This window comes from Puma concolor, chromosome C2, assembly GCF_028749965.1.
Source record: "Puma concolor isolate L17-30 chromosome C2, mPumCon1.1.hap2, whole genome shotgun sequence".
In the NCBI taxonomy this organism is placed as follows: Eukaryota; Metazoa; Chordata; class Mammalia; order Carnivora; family Felidae; genus Puma; species Puma concolor.
In genome coordinates, this window is record NC_141675.1 from 398,890 (window position 1) to 416,162 (window position 17,273).

General features: G+C 38.1%; 1 protein-coding gene across 6 annotated transcripts in view; it reads right to left on the minus strand.

The window, feature by feature from the left end:
* TOPAZ1 (testis and ovary specific TOPAZ 1) overlaps positions 1–17,273 on the minus strand; it is a 94,254-nt gene that overhangs the window by 10,055 nt on the left and 66,926 nt on the right. For all 6 annotated transcript variants that reach the window (XM_086720271.1, XM_086720270.1, XM_086720273.1 and 3 more), the window contains 4 exons: positions 16,180–16,246; positions 14,934–15,108; positions 13,272–13,372; positions 10,645–10,810 (listed from right to left, as the gene is read on the minus strand). In XM_086720271.1, coding sequence (XP_086576397.1) covers positions 10,645–10,810; positions 13,272–13,372; positions 14,934–15,108; positions 16,180–16,246 — 509 coding nt within the window. The remainder of the gene's footprint in view (positions 1–10,644; positions 10,811–13,271; positions 13,373–14,933; positions 15,109–16,179; positions 16,247–17,273) is intronic.

Genomic DNA, 17,273 nt, shown 5'->3' on the forward strand with positions numbered 1-17,273 from the left:
GGAGCAGGGGGACCCTAAACTTCCCTTGTCCCTTGAACACAGCCAGATAAATATCCAATCATTCTGAGCACCCAAGAAATCGATCTGAGGACTGAGAGAGCAAAACTGCACAACTAGAGGGAGAAAATGGCCACAAAAGGCCACATCGTGGAAGATAGGAGCTACGGAGAGTTGATTGGGGAAAGCAAAGAACTGCAGGTGCTGTGAAGGGGAGGGAGTCCTGATGATGGAGAGATGAGAGAATATAAGAAAGAGAAGGTGGGGGGCAGTGCGGAGCGACGAGCACACGCAGGGGACTGCACAAGAAAACTCTTTCCCCAAGACCACTGACTAGGAAAAGGAGAGCAGTGGAGCACAGTCTGAAGCTTTGAAGGTCTGCACCATGGTTGTGCCTTGTGGCCCCGGTGGGGAAAGACTATGAAGACCTGGGAGAGGCCAGCAAGATCTGAGGATTCCCTGGGTCACATGGGAAGAAACAGTTCCCCTGCTAGGAGTACATTTGGGAGTGGCCGCACAGCCTCTGTGGGGACAAAACAACTGGCAGCACCCATGGGTTGCCCTGTTCTCAAGCATAGGAACAAAGACACAAGCAGGGGAAGCAAATCTTGGTGCCAATTTTGTGCTGTGCTTTACAGAAACTCCAAACTGCTGAGCTGTATCGTGACCATTTTTCTATAACAAACCAGCAGATGCAATAGTACAGTGAAAGCCTCCCCCAGAGGGTCAGCACGGGTCCGAGCAGCTTGGATCTCTAAAATTTGGAGTTTTGAAACCCACCTGTGTGCCTGAGATAAAACATAGGAATACAGTGTCACCTGGCAGGTAGACAGCTTGGACACTGGCAGGGTGAAGGCAGGAATCTGACAGAAGCTGGGGACACAAAAGGGGTGAATATCTGCTCTTCTGTGCCAGCTTCCTAAAGAGTGGTGGGTGTGAGCTTCCTGCTCTGGGGAAGGAGGAGAGAGCGGGGCTAAGCCATTACCCTCCCTCCCCCACACCGGCACTGATGTCCTTCAGTGAGCAAAACAGTGCCACCCAGTGTAGGCAAGAGCAGCTTACACCAAGGCCCTGCTGTGCATCTCCACTGGGGCAAGTCCACCTGAGAATCATCACTGCAGGCCCCACCATCATGGGACCAGCACAAACCCCTCTTTTGCACTAAGTCTACTGATCATAGAGTGCTGCAAAGCTTCAGCTCTAGGGGAGATAGGATCCAGCTGCTTTTTTTTTTTTTTTAATCTAGTTTCTTTTAATAAGCAGACCAAAATACACCTAGGATCTAGCTTCCTTCCTTTCTTTCTTTTTTTTGAACTTCTTCTTAATATAGCCATTACTCTCAGGAGCAGGAATACGACAAACTTTCCTAACAATCCCCCCCCACCCCCCCCACACACATCCAGTGACTCAGACAAAATGACAAGATGGATGAATTCACACCAAAAGAAAGAACAGGATGAAATCATGGCCAGGGATTTAATCAATACAAATATAAGTAAGATGTCCAAATCAGAATTTAAAATAATAATTATAAGGATACTAGCTGGGCTTGAGAAAAGCATAGAAAACACTAGAGAATCCCTTACTGCACAGATAAAATAACCTTAAAACTAGTCCAGTCAAAATAAAAAATATTATAACTAAGATGCAAAACCGACTGGGTGTAATGACAACAAGGAAGCAGAAGAACAAATGAGTGATACAGAAGATAAAATTATGGGAAATACTGGAGCTGAAAAAAAGAAGGAAAGAAAGGTACCAGATCATGGATGTAGACTTAGGGAACTCAGTGACTCCTTAAAGCACAACAACATTCCTATCATAGGAGTCCCAGAAGAAAAAGAGAAAGAGAAAGAGAAAGGAGCAGAAAGTTTATACAAGCAAATTACAGCTGAAAACCTCTCTAATCTAAGGAAGAACACAGATCCAAATCCATTAGAACCACAGAGAATTCCCAATAAATTCAACAAAAGCCAGTCATCACCAAGACCCTTCATAGTGGAATTCACAAAATGGTCATATAAAGAAGGAATCCTGAAAGAAGCAAGGGTAAAAAAAAAAATCCTTAACCTGCAAAGCAAGACAGATCGGTTTGCAGCAGATCTGTCCAGAAACTTGGCAGGCCAGAAGAGAATGGCACGATATACTCAATGTGCTAAATGGGAAAAGTATGCAGCCAAGAATACTTTATGCAGCAAGGCTGTCACGCAGAATACAGGAAAGACAGTTTCCCAAACAAAAACTAAAGGAGTTCATGACCACTAACCCAGCCCTGCAAGAAATATTAAAGGGGACTCTTTGAAGTGGGAAAAAAAGAGCAAAAGCATAAAGACTAGAAAGGAAGAGAGAACATCACCAGAAACATCAACTTTATAGATAACACAATGTCACCAAATTGACATCTATCAATAATAGCTCTAAATATAATGGACTAAAAGCTCAAATCAAAGGACACAGGGTAATAGAATGGATAAACAAACAAGACCCATCTACGTGGTGCCTACAAGAGGATCACTTTATTTTTTTTAAACTTCTTTTTTTGTTTATTTATTCATTTTTGAGAGACAGAGCATGAGCAGGGGAGGGGCAGAGAGAGAAGGAGACACAGAATCCAAAGCAGGCTCCAGGCTCTGAGCTGTCAGCACAGAGCCCAATGCGGGGCTTGAACTCACGAACCGAGAGATCATGACCTGAGCTGAAGTGGGACGCTCAACCTACTGAGCCACCCAGGTGCCCCTAAGAGGATCACTTTAGACCTAAAGACACCTACAGACTGAAAGTGAGAGGATGGATAATGATTTATCATGCTAACAGATGCCAAAACAAAGCCAGACTAGCCATACTTAGACAAACCAGATTTTAAACCAAAGACTGTAATGTGAGATGAAGAAGGGCATTATACCATAATTAAGGGACCTACCTATCAAGAAGATCTAACAATTGTAAACATTTATGCGCCCAAATATATAAAGCAATTAATAACAAACATAAAGAAACTCAGTGATAATAATACAATAATAGTAAAGGACTTTAACATGCCACTTACAACAATGGATAGATCATCTAAGCAGATCAACAAAGAAACAATAGCCTTGAATGACACACTGGACCAGATAGACTTAACAGATATATTCAGAACTTTTCATCCTAAAGCTGGAGTATACACATTCTTCTCGAGTGACCATGGAACATTCTACAGATTAGATCACATACTGGGTCACAAATCAGCTCTCAACAAGTACAAAAAACTGAGATCATACCATGTGTATTTTCAGACCACAACGTTATGAAACCTGAAGTCAGCCATAAGAAAAAATTTGGAAAGACTGCAAATTATTGGAGACTAAACTCCTACTAAAGGATAAATGGGATAACCAGGAAATTAAAGAAGAAATTTAAAAAAATACATGGAAGCAAATGAAAATGAAAACATGATAGTCCAAAACCTTTGAGATATGGCAAAGGTGGTCCTAAGAGGGAAGTATACCGTAATACAGGCCTACCTCAAGAAGTAAGACATGCCTCAAATAAACAACTTAAATTACACCTAAAGAGGGTAGAAAAGGAACAGCAAATAAAGCCTAAATCCAGCAGAATAGAGGAAGTAATAATGATTTGAGCAGAAATAAATAAAATAGAAACAAACAAAAAAACCCAGTAGAACAGATCAATGAAACTAAGAGCTGGTTCTCAGAAAGAATTAATAAAATTGATAAACCCCTAGCCAGACTTATCAAAAATAAAATAAACAAATAAAGTCACAAATGAAAGAGGAGTGATCACAACCAACATCACAGAAATATAAAATTATGAGAATATTACAAATTATATGCCAACAAACTGGTCAATGTGGAAGAAATGGTCAAATTCCTAGAAACACACAAACAACCAAAACTGAAACAGGAAGAAACAGAAAATCTGAACAAACCCAAACCAGCAAAGAAACGGAATCAGTAATCAAAAATCTCCCAACAAATAAAAGTCCTGTGCCAGACGGCTTCCCAGGGAAATTGTACCAGACATTTAAGAGTTAATAGGGGCGCCTGGGTGGCGCAGTCGGTTAAGCGTCTGACTTCAACCAGGTCACGATCTCGCGGTCTGTGAGTTCGAGCCCCGCGTCAGGCTCTGGGCTGATGGCTCAGAGCCTGGAGCCTGTTTCCGATTCTGTGTCTCCCTCTCTCTCTGCCCCTCCCCCGTTCATGCTCTCGTCCCAAAAATAAATAAAACGTTAAAAAAAAAAAAGAGTTAATACCTATTCTTCTCAAACTTCCAAAAAACAGAAATGAAAGGAAAACTTCCAAATTCATTCTATGAGGACAGCATCACCTTGAATCCAAAACCAGACAAAGACCCCACTATAAAGAAGACTTACAGGCCAATATCCCTGATGAACATGGATGCAAAAATTCTCAACAAGATACTAACAAATCAAATCCAACAATACATTAAAAGAATTATTTACCATAATTAAGTGGGACTTATTCCTGGGCTGTAGGGCTGGTTCAATATTTGCAAATCAATGTGATACACCACAATAAAAGAAAAGAACCATATATCCTCTCAATAGATTGAAAAAAAAAAAAGCATTTGACAAAACATAGCCTCCACTCTTGACAAAAATGCTCAACAAAGTAGGTATAGATGGAACATACCTCAACATCATAAAGGCCACATACAAAAGACCCCCAGCCAATATTATCCTCAGTGGAGAAAAACTGAGAGCTTTTCCTGTATAGCCAGGAAAAAGACAGGGATGTCTACTCTCACCACTGTTACTTACCATAGTATTGGAAGTCTTAGCCTCACCAATCAGACAACAAAAAGAAATGAAAAGCATCCAAATCGGCAATGAAGAAGTCAAACCTTTGCTCTTTGTAGATGACATGATATTCTATATAGAAAACCTAAAAGACTTCACCAAAAATTGCCAGAACTAATATATAAATTCAACAAAGTTGCAGGATATAAAATCAATGTTCAGAAATCTGTTGCCATTTCTACACACCAAAAGAAGCAGAAGAAAAATAAATCAAGGAATCAATCCCATTTAAAATTGCACCAAAAACCATAGATACCTTGGAATAAACCTAACAAAAGAGGTAAAAAATCGGTACTCTGAAAACTATAGAACACTTATGAAAGAAATTAAAGAGGACACACCCCTATGTTTATAGCAACACTATCAACAATAGCCAAAGTATGGAAAGAGCCCAAATGTCCATCGATGGATGAATGGATAAAGAAAATGTGGTATATATACAATGGAGTATTACTCGGCAATCAAAAAGAATGAAATCTTGCCATTTGCAACTACGTGGATGGAACTGGAGGGTATTATGTTAAGTGAAATTAGTCAGTCAGAGAAAGACAAAAATCATATGACTTCACTCATATGAGGACTTTAAGAGAAAAACCGATGACCATAAGGGAAGGGAAACAAAAATAATACAAAAACATGGAGGGGGACAAAACAAAAGAGACTCATAAATATGGAGAACAAACTGAGGGTTACTAGAGGGGTTGTGGGAGGGGGGATGGGCTAAATGGGTAAGGGGCATTAAGGAATCTACTGAAATCATTGCTTCACTATATACTAACTAATTTGGATGTAAATTTTAAAAAATAAAAAATCAAGGTTAAAAAAAAAAAAAAGAAATTAAAGAGGACACAAATAAATGGAAAAACATTCCATGCTTGTGGATTGAAAGAACAAACATTGTTATAATGTCGATACTACCCAAAGTTGTCTACACCTTTAATGCAATCCCTATCAAAATACCACCAGCATTTTTCAGAGAACTAGAGCAAACAACCCTAAAATTGGTATGGAACCATCCTGAAAAAGAAAAGGAGGGGCGCCTGGGTGGCTCAGTCAGGTTAAGCGCCCAACTTTGGCCCAGGTCATGCTCTCATGGTTCATGAGTTCAAGCCCTGTGTCAGGCTCTGTGTTGACAGCTCAGAGCCTGTAGCCTCCTTCAGATTCTGTGTCTCCCGTCTCTCTGCTCCTCCCCTGCTCATGCTCTCTCTCTCAAAAATAAATAAACATTAAAAAAAAAAAAAAAGAAAAAGGAAAGTGGGAGGCATCACAATTCTGGACTTCAAGCTGTATTACAAAGCTGCAGTTATCAATACAGTATGGTACTGACACAAAAACAGACACAGATCAATGGAACAGAACAGAAAACCCAGAATTAGACCCACAAGTATGTGGTCAACCAATCTTTGACAAAGCAGAAGAGTATATCCAATGGAAAAAAAGACAATCTCATCAGCAAATGGTACTGGGAAAACTGGACAGCAACATGCAGAAGAATGAAACTGGACTACTTTCTTATACCATACACAAAAAGAAATTCAAGATGGATGAAACACTTAAATGTGAGACAGGAAACCATCAAAATCCTAGAGAACACAGCGAGCAACCTCCCTGGCCTCAGTCATAGCAACTTCTTACTAGACATGTCTTCAGAGGCAAGGGAAACAAAAGCAAAAATGAACTATTCGGACCTCATCAAAATAAAAAACTTCTGCATAGCAAAGGAAAACAATCAACAAAACTAAAAGGCAACCTACAGAATGGGAGAAGATATTTGCAAATGACATGTCTGAGAAAGATAATATCCAAAATCTATTAAGAACTTATCAAACTCAATACCCCCAAAATAAACATTCCAGTTAAGAAATGGGCAGGAGACATTTATAGACATTTTTCCAAAGAAGACATCCAGATAGCTAACAGACACATGAAAAAATGCTCAACATCACTCATCATCAGGGAAATACAAATCAAAACTACAGTGAGATACCACCTCACACCTATCAGAATGGCTAAGATTTACAACACAAGAGACAACACATGTTGGCACGGATGTCTAGAAAGGGAACCCTCTTGCACTGTTAGTGGAAATGCAAACTGGTGTAGCCACTCTGGAGAACTGTATGGAGATTCCTCAAAAATTTAAAAATAGAACTACCCTATGAACTAGCAATTCACTAGTAGGTATTTACCCAAAGGTTACAAAAATACAGATTCGAAGGGGTACATGCACACTGATGTTTATAGCAGCATTATCAACAATAGCCAAACTATGGAAAGAGTCCAAGTGTCTGTCCACTGATAAGTGGATAAAGATGTGGTATAGATATACAATGGAATATTATGCAACCATCACAAAGAATGACATCTTGCCATTTGCAATGATGTGGATGGAGGTAGAGTGTATTATGCTAGGCAAAATAAGTCAGAGAAAGACAAATACCTTATTATTCCACAGATATGTATAATTTAGGAAGCAAAACAGATGAACATAGGGGAAGGGGGAAAGAGAGAGAGGGAAACAAACCATAATAGACTTAAATATTTTTTTTAATGTTCATTTTTGAGAGAGAGAGGGAGAAAGAATGTGAGCAGGGGAAGGGGGTGGGATAGAGAATCTGAAGCATCCTCTGTGCTGACAGCAAAAGCAGGGCTGGAACCCATAAACCATGAGATCATGACCTGAGCCGAAGTCAAGACACTTAACCAACTAAGCCAGCCAGGCACCCCAAAGACTATCAACAATAGAGGACAAACTGATGGTTGATGAAGGGAGGTGGATGGGTGATGGGCTAAATGGATGATGGGCATTAATAGGAGGGCACTTGTTGTGATGAGCACTGGGTGATATACGTAGGTGATGAATCACTAAATTCTACTCCTGAAACCAACATTACACTGTATGTTATCTAAATACTATCTCAATAAAAATTTGGAAAAAAATAATTAAAAAAGAAAAATAAAAGGAAAAAATACAGAAAAAGCATATGGAAAAAGTTAATCTGCCTCCTATCCATGTCCTCCAAGCACTAAACTCTTCTTTCCAGAAGCAAACACCATTCTTTGTTTCTTGTACATCCTTCTAAAAATATTTTAAGGGTATAAAAGGAAATACGTGTGTGTCCATCTTATTTACGTTACTGTGGACACTGTTCTGCACATTCCTTTTTTCATCTGGCAACAGATCCTGGAGAACATTCCAAATGATTATTTGTAGATCTGCCTTATTCTACTCCATCATATGGCTATCACACAGTCAATCAACTTGTACTTTCTTTTTTTTTTTTTTTTTTATATATGAAATTTATTGTCTCAACTTGTACTTTCTTAAATTTTTTTTTTTTCAACGTTTATTTATTTTGGGGACAGAGAGAGACAGAGCATGAACGGGGGAGGGGCAGAGAGAGAGGGAGACACAGAATCTGAAACAGGCTCCAGGCTCCGAGCCATCAGCCCAGAGCCTGACGCGGGGCTCGAACTCACAGACCGCGAGATCATGACCTGGCTGAAGTCGGACGCTTAACCGACTGCGCCACCCAGGCGCCCCTCAACTTGTACTTTCTTAATGAAACATTTAAGTTATGTGGAATCCTTTGTTAGCACTGTGATGGTTAAAAAATATATTCTAGGGGTTCCTGGGTAGCTTATTTGGTTGAACATCTGACTCTTGCCTTTAGTGTGGGTCATGATCCCAGGGTCATGGGATCGAGCCCCAAGTTGGGCTCCATGCTGAGCATGCAGCCTGCTTGAGATCCTCTCTCTCTCTCTCTCTTTCTGTCACTCTCTCCTTCGTCCCTCTCTCCCTGCTCGTGCACACTCTCTCAATCTATCTCTCTCTCTCAAAAAAAGATTGTAGACAACTTACAGTACATACTTGTGTTTGCAGGAGAAATTATTAGAAATAGAGATGAAACATAAAAGAAAATATGCACTATTAGATCTTAACAGATATTTTGCCAAAAAGCCCCTAAAGACAATGTATGTGAATACCTGTTTCTCTATACTTTCATGAAAAGTATATCACTAAACTCTTATTTTGCTACTCTGACAGGTATTTTGTAATTTTAATGTATATTTTTATTATGAGTATTGCACTCATGTATTACAAGTGAGATAGAGTCCTTTGTATTTCCTTTCTTGAGAAAGGCCTGTTTACTGCAGAATGCTTTTAACAATAAAATAATTCTGGGGAGAACTTAGTATACTTCTGTGGGTCTTTCTTTTGAAGAAGTAAATTTTTATTTATGAAAATGACTTTCAGTTGAAATTATCCCTGCAAAAGGAAATCCTGTTATAACTTACAGAATTTTTAAAGAGAACATTAAAATTGTAAAAATTTTAAATCTCCACAGTTCATTTTACACCCTTCACACAAACCCTCCTTCATGCTCTAGTTTGAGAAAGATTGGTTTTTCCAGAATTTTTAGGCTGAAATTTCCTATCATAAGGTGACTCACGCTCATTTTTATCAACCATTTTAACCTTTCCATTCTCACCACATCTCTCTTTTCCAACAAAGCTTGTGAGCTCTGGCTCACATCTTGCTAATTTCTATTTTTGTATTTTGGTTACCCTTCCCCACTTAGCAAACTTCACTGGCTATATTTGTTAAGTTGGAGAAAACCCTTTCCAACAAGCTTTTGATCCTGAAGTCCACTCAGAACCTCTGTATTCCATAAACTCTCAGCCCTGAACAAATACAAGGCATTACATATATGTATGCAATTATTCCACGTATATAATACATAAATTATATATTCATATGTATGTGCATGTATATGTGCTTGTGTGTTAGTGTAAAGATTATCTATTTGCTCTACCTGTGCATATATTCTATCTTTCCACCTAAACCCAGAGATTTTTAATTTATTTAATGCTTATTTATTTTTGAGAGAGAGAGAGAGCTAGCATGAGCGGGGAAGGGGCAGACAGAGAGGGAGACACAGAATCTGAAGCAGGCTCCAGGCTCTGAGCTGTCAGTCAGCACAGATCCTGATGCAGGACTCAAATCCATGGACTGTGAGATCATGACCTGAGTTGTTCAGATGCTTAACTGACTGAACCACCCAGTTGCCCCATAAACCCAGAGATTCTTGAGGTTTCTTCACTGTTATCCCATTTTATCAAATGAAATCTGCCTGATGGTTTAAGCAGCCAGAGGTACCATCATGTAGCATGTTGTGTTACCAGTGTGATCTCTAAGTTTTCATTTACCTCATAGCAAACCAATCTTAATTGCTTCTCCTGGCTTAATTTCATTGTGATTTCTGCTAGATGGATTGACTTAATAGGGAAGTAACCTTGCTTGTCCTGGCTTGAAGTCATGTTTGCCTGTATGTACAAAGGTTAAGAGTTCATGCAGATTATCAATAGGGATTTACCTGCCCCAGTGGTAGCTGAAGTCTGGGCTCTGAAGCTGGACTGTCTGGGTTTGAATCCAGCCTCCACTTCTTACTTGTTGTATCATTTTGGGCAAGTGGCTTAATGTCTCTGACATTTTTTAACTAACAAAAAAAGGGGGTTATACTAATTCCAAACTTGTAGAGTTTCTATGAAAATTAACTGAGATAATTGATGTAAAGCATTTATTAGTATGGTGCCTGGGCTGAAGTAAGAACTAGCTTTTCAACAAAGGGTCATATGCTTTTTTCTTTAAAGTGAGGTTAACTTTCTCCTTCCATTTAACACATCAACCACCTTTCCTATGCACACGATCACTAGGGTTTATTAGGTCAAACTGCCATTCACAATTCAACATCAATTTAAGGTAATTACATAGACAAGAATTTGTAACAACCAATTATAGTATGCTTACATATATCAGAACTTACCCCTCAATACCCAAATGGCACCATCTAGGCTTCCACTTTTTAGAAAAATTTCTGCTGCAATATTCACAATTTGACATCTTGGTGCTAACTTCTCAGGCCCTGTAAGTCCTTTTAAAGTTGTAAAATGTATTTTCAATTCATATAGTTTATCTAAGACCTTCCTTCCCTAGAGTAAAAGTAAAGAACACTCATTGAATATCATTCATGTAGAGTATCACAGAGGTACAAAATGAGTAATTATATACAAACCAATTATCCGATATTAATCATCCTTCTATACTGATGGTTTTCAAACTGCTCTAAAATCCCTGTTTTCAGTCCCCTCCTGCTTAGCCACAAAGACAGACAGGGAAGGGGAGGAAGCAGGGCTTTGCCTCACTATTAATCCTCACACTGCTGACTCCTTTTTTCAAGTGTTTTTATACTTGTGCTTCCCCTAAAGATTTCTTTTGGAAAAAGGAGTTCTTGCCCTAATGTGGAAAACTACTGATTACAAGTTTCTGCACTTCTTCTGTTGATCACCCTAAGAGTCAAGAGGGAGAGACAGTGAAAATTGAGATAATGTCTTATCAAATTTATAGGAAGAATGACAGTGGGGGAAAAAAAAGAATAAAACTACTGACTGGAAACTGTCTTTTTTATTCAATAGACTATTCACATAGTCTACATAAAAGATTAGCTCTAGTGTGGACATCAGAAATGAGACATATATTATTATTTTATATCAAGAGTCAGCAAACTTTTTCTATAGACAGCCAGATAGTAAATACTTAGGCTCTGCAGGTCACATTTAGTCAGTTGCACATTCTTTTTAGTTGTTGCTGTTTTTCTTTTCTAACTGTTTAAAAATGTAAAAAACACTCTTACCTCTTGAGATGTAAAAAAACAGGTGAGGGCCAGATCTGGCTCTTAGTTTATGGACCCTTGTTTTATATTATATTCTATACTAGCTGATTCAGATTCATATTGTGATGTCAAAGTATTTTTAAGTTGCCTGTATAAATGAGTGCATTTTTAAAGGGAAAGCTTTAACATAATTTTAATAATTTTGTGTTCAAAAGGAATAGGTTTCCACTAAAAAAATTCATACTAAGTAAAATAAATAAAATATTTGTTTCAAACAAGACAGTGAAAATTTTAAATCAAAATTCAGGTACAAACTCACCAACCTCTTAAGAGATAGTATTAACCAAATAAAATTAAAATATGCCTTAAAATTGTAGCAAAATCTATCTTTTTCAAAAAGATTTTATCATGTAGTCCTCAATTTCTCAAGCATTAAATATCTAAGAAATTAATGCTATGATGAACCTTAAACTAGATTGTGAGACCAGGGACAAGGTACATTCTGCCCATCCCAATATGGGATCACATACTAATCACACATCAGTTGGTATGGGATCACACATCACAGTAGGTGCTAAACCTCATGAAGAGCTTGGAGACTGAAGACCTTACATATAAGGATTCTGTTGCTGTTTTTTAAAAAAAAATTTTTAATGTTTAGTTATTTTTGAGACAGAGACAGACAGAGCATGAGTGGAGGAGGGTAGAAAGAGAGAGGGAGACACAGAATCTGAAGCAGGCTCCAGGCTCTGAGCTGTCAGCACAGAGCCTGACACGGGGCTCAAACTCACGAAATGTGAGATCATGACCTAAGCTAAAGTCAGACGCCCAACCGACTGAGCCACCCAGGTGCCACTGTTGTTGTTTTTTAAATAAAACAAATCCATGGTGGTGCCTAGGTGACTCAGTAGGTTAAGTGTCCATGTTGGCTCAGGTCATGATCTTGTGGTTCATGAGTTCGAGTCCCACATCCAGCTCTGCGCTGACAGCTCGGTGCCTGAAGCCTACTTTGGATTCTGTGTCTCCCTCTCTCTCTGCCCCTCCTCCGCTCACGCCCTGTCTCTCTCTTTCAGAAATAGATAAGCATTAAAATTTTTAATATCCATGAATCTGTATATGTAGGAGTGACCCTGTGCTTAAATGTTATTGAACATATTCAATTATAACTTATTCAATTCACCTTCAATTATATGAAATATAAGAAGTAGTAACAAAAAGATATAATAGTTGATTCAGTATTGACCACACTCTCAACTGCTCCATTTATCCCTCAGCACTTACTTCTTGTTTTAGATATTCCTGTCCTTTATTTCACTTTAATGAATCTATAACCACCTGACACCTCAGGGAAATCTAAAGAATGGTAGTTCAGTATAGTCCAGAATAACTAGACCACTTCTATGTAGATATCCCAAAGCAGATATCAAGATATATGGGATATAGTATTCCAGAGCATTCTAGGAGATGATTTTTAAGAAGTTCTGTTGTGAGTTTCCCAGATTCATCTTAAAAAAAAGGTCTTGAACTCTTGCAAAATGGTATTTAGCACAGCTTCCCAAGTGCTCCCTATAGTGAGATACTTGAGGGTAGCCGGTCTCCTGATACTTCCTTTCCACGTTTGCTTAATATACTACCTAATAATTCACTTACTAGTCTGGGACTCATTTTGCCACTTGTAACATTATTAGCAAATTTCTAATTTGTAGTGCTAACTATATTCTGTTAAAAAATTTAAAATTAACACTTTCTGTACCAAGCCCAAACAAAATTTAATGACATACCTTGGCCCACTGCAACAGCTTGTGATAGAAGTACATAGCACTGATTCCAATTCTTCCCAGCAAAGTTTTATCTACTTCACTATTTTGTGGATCTTTGCTAACTGGAACACAAAGTAGGCATATGGGAAAAGGTGGAAAAGTCATTTAAAATGACAGAAAAGGCAAATTAACATGAAATTATTGATACTAGACCAAAGATCAGGTGTCGGCAAACCACAGCCTACATGCCAAATCTGGTGTGTGGTCTGTTTTTGTATAGCCTGAGAGCTAAAAATGGTTTCCCTATTAGAAAGAATTTTTTTAATGTTTTTATTTATTTTTGGGAGACAGAGACACACACACAGAATCAGAAGCAGGCTCCAGGCTCTGAGCTGTCAGCACAGAGCCTGATGCAGGGCTCGAACCCACGAACCATGAGATCATGACCTGAGCTGAAGTCGGATGCTTAAGTAACTGACAGAGCCACCTGGGTGCCCCATGTTTCCCTATTTAAAAAAAAAAATTTTTTTTAATATTTATTTATTTTTGAGAGAGAGACAGAGTGTGAGCAGGGGAGGAGCAGAGAGAGAGGGAGACACAGAATCCAAAGCAGGCTCCAGGCCCTGAGCTGTCAGCACAGAGCCCAACACAAGGTTCAAACTCACGAACTGTGAGATCTTGACCTGAGCTGAAGTTGGACACTCAACTGACTGAGCCACCCAAGAGCCTCCCATGTTTCCCTATTTTTAAAGGGTTGTTTGAAAGGAAAAGAAAACTATGTAACACAGATTAAATGTGAATGTGTAAAGCCTAAAACATTTACTACCTGGCCCTTTGCAGAAAACATGTGCTGACCCCTGATAAAGAATATACAGCAGTGAAGGGGCACCTGGGTGGCTCAGTCAGTTGAGTGTCTGACTCTTGATTTAAGCTCAGGCCATGATCTCACGGTTTGTGGGATTGAGTCCTGTGTCAGGTTCGGCGCTGATGGTGGGGAGCCTGCTTGGGACTCTCTTTCTGCTTATGTTCACTCTCTCTCTCTCTCAAAATAAACAAATAAACATTTTAAAAATATATAAATAGCAGCGAAGAGCTCAAAAAAGTCTCAAAAACATGAATTTTGTTGACTTGTAGTGAAGATAGTAACAACTTAAATGATTCAAAAATTCAGGTGCTCCAGTATAATTTGCTAGAAATAGTTTTACCAATCTGAATGAAAAGAAAAATAAAACATGAAGCATGAGATATTAAAACACCAATTCTTGGGGCGCCTGGGTGGCACAGTCGGTTAAGCGTCCGACTTCAGCCAGGTCATGATCTCGTGGTCCGTGAGTTTGAGCCCTGCGTCAGGCTCTGGGCTGATGGCTCAGAGCCTGGAGCCTGTTTCCGATTCTGTGTCTCCCTCTCTCTCTGCCCCTCCCCCGTTCATGCTCTGTCTCTCTCTGTCCCAAAAATAAATAAAAAAAGTTGAAAAAAAAATTTTTTTAAACACCAATTCTTGACCTTATATCATTATAATCTAACTTAATAACAAAAAGATGGAAATATTTATAAAGAGAAATCTGAAATCTGCAATATTAACTTATCCCCAACGTGGAAAATATTAAGAGCTTTACATTCCTGTTAAGAACACTGCACCACGCTAACACACATAATACTCAGACCCAAATAGTGACATTTTACCTGTTTCAGCAAATTCACAAAATGGAACGCCTGGTCTCTCTTCTTTACAGTTTTGTGTTAGTGTTTCAGCAATACAAGCACAAAATCTCTGGAAATCTGCAAAGTTTCCACAGCTCATTTTTATGTTAATGTATAAATTTCCCAATTTGGTCCAGTCACCTTTTTCTTTACAATGCTATCAGAATTATTAGAAACAAAACAAAACAAAACAAAAAAAGAGAAAGAAAGCTGTCATTATGCAAACATATTATGGAATAGGCACATGCTGACATTAGATATACAGAAATTAATAAGACAATCTCCATAGGTCTTATAAACTTACCAGCAGTGTTATACCATTAAAAAACTTACTATCATACAATTTGTGTTTCTGACTATAGCACAGTCTCTATAAGTTCCAGATGGCAATGTCCATTTGTTTTAATGGTCTTGTTCCTAATGTACTTAAGGATGTCACCCTCAAACCTGAACTAGACAGTAGGATAGATTTTATGGAAAAGAGATAATTAGCAATATGATTTGAGCTGTCTCCAGAGAAATACATTATTTTGCTACTTTTACAGATTGCATTTTACTATTATTTGGCCCCATTTATGATTTGGGGCCCAAATATCATTTTGGGAATTACATTTCTTCTATGATAGGGAATACAAAGTAAATTTCAGTAAACTTAACATCTTCTCATTATTTTCTATTATAAACAAAGAAATAGTTTTCCATACCAACAGATTGTTTCAAGGATATAAATACTAATTAAGACTAGACCAACAATTACTACATGAATATAAAAATCATCTTAAACCAAACAGTAAAATCGTCCTGAAAGTTCTCCATTTCTTATCCTCCAAACACCTGGAAAAGGCACACTGGCCTTGGCTTTCCACTATCATCTCACATATCGCAGCCATCCATGGACTGTGACAAGAAAGCCAACTTTCTTATGCACTGAGTCTGTCCAGTGATAAGAATTAAAGGCTAATTAAGCCTTAGATTATTATACCTTGATAGAAGTTAATTTTGGAAATGAGCCAATTATTTCCAGAATTATTTTTAGAATAGTCCATAACTCTAGAAGTTACATTTGTATTTCAAAGTATTAAAAAAATTAAACTTTTTTCTTGAGCACTTTCTTTGTATAACAGTCACATTTTAAAAACTTTTCCTAAAACTTTTACTATTCAAGGTCCTTTGTTATTACTGGTTTTCAGAGATCACAGCTATTTATTTAAAAAAGTAAATGTCATACCTGTATTTCATTCAAGGCTGAATCTAAATCACATTTCCAGTTCTGTTTAAATTGCCTCATCCGTAACCTTTAACAATAGAAAAGCATTAATTATGTTCACACCCCCCAAAGTCACTATTGTCCCTAATTCACTTGTTCCAAAGTATATACCTCAGACAGTGGAAAAAAAGGAATGCGGTATCTATAAAAATTCTTTAGAGCTGAAGAAAATGGCAAATGCATAGATACCCACCTCACATTATTTCTTCCCCAAACCATAGGCAACAGGAATGAAAAAGGAAATTCTACATGAAACCATACCTTCAGCCTGTAAAGTAACTAAGACAGAAAATGCCAAAGCTTCAAAATAATTGTGAATAAAAAAGAGAAGAAAAACATTAAAACCAGCACTTGTTCTCTCCTGCTCCCACTTCATCCTTGCTGATCCACAAGGATTTGTGATAAGCAGAAACAGACCAGAACAAAAAACAATGCAAAAAAACCCCAACCAACCAAACAAACAAAAAAACCAAAAAACAAAAACCAAAAACCCTGTGGGGGAAAACTGAACAGATGGAACCTAACACTGATTAAAAAAATACAACAGACTAAGTCCATACTAAATTTGAAAATGATTTTTAAAAAACCCATAGAACAAAACAAAAACTGGGTAGATTATAACCCAAATCACACAGAAGGAACTTAAAAGTTTGTATGATTTGAAGAACACAATCTAGGGATGCCTGGGTGGCTCAGTCAGTTAAGGTGTTAGACTCTTGATCTCTGCTCAGGTTTGTGACCTCACAGTTTGTGAGTCTGAGCTGAACTGGGCTCTGTGCTGACAGTGTGGAACCTGCTTGGAATTCTCTCTTACTCTCTCTGCCCATACCCTGCTTGTGCTCTCTCTCAAAATAAATAAATCAACTTAAAATTTTTTTGAAAAAAAAAAAAAAAAAAAAAGAACACAATTTATAAAATGCATAGCTTCTGGGAAAGAAAAAAACGACAAAAATGAAGAAGAAACATCCTTTGGCAACTGGAAAGAGAAAAAGAAGAAAAAAGGAAGAAGAGGGTGCCATTACTGTACATCAAATTATGGGGTTAGTTTTGATAAT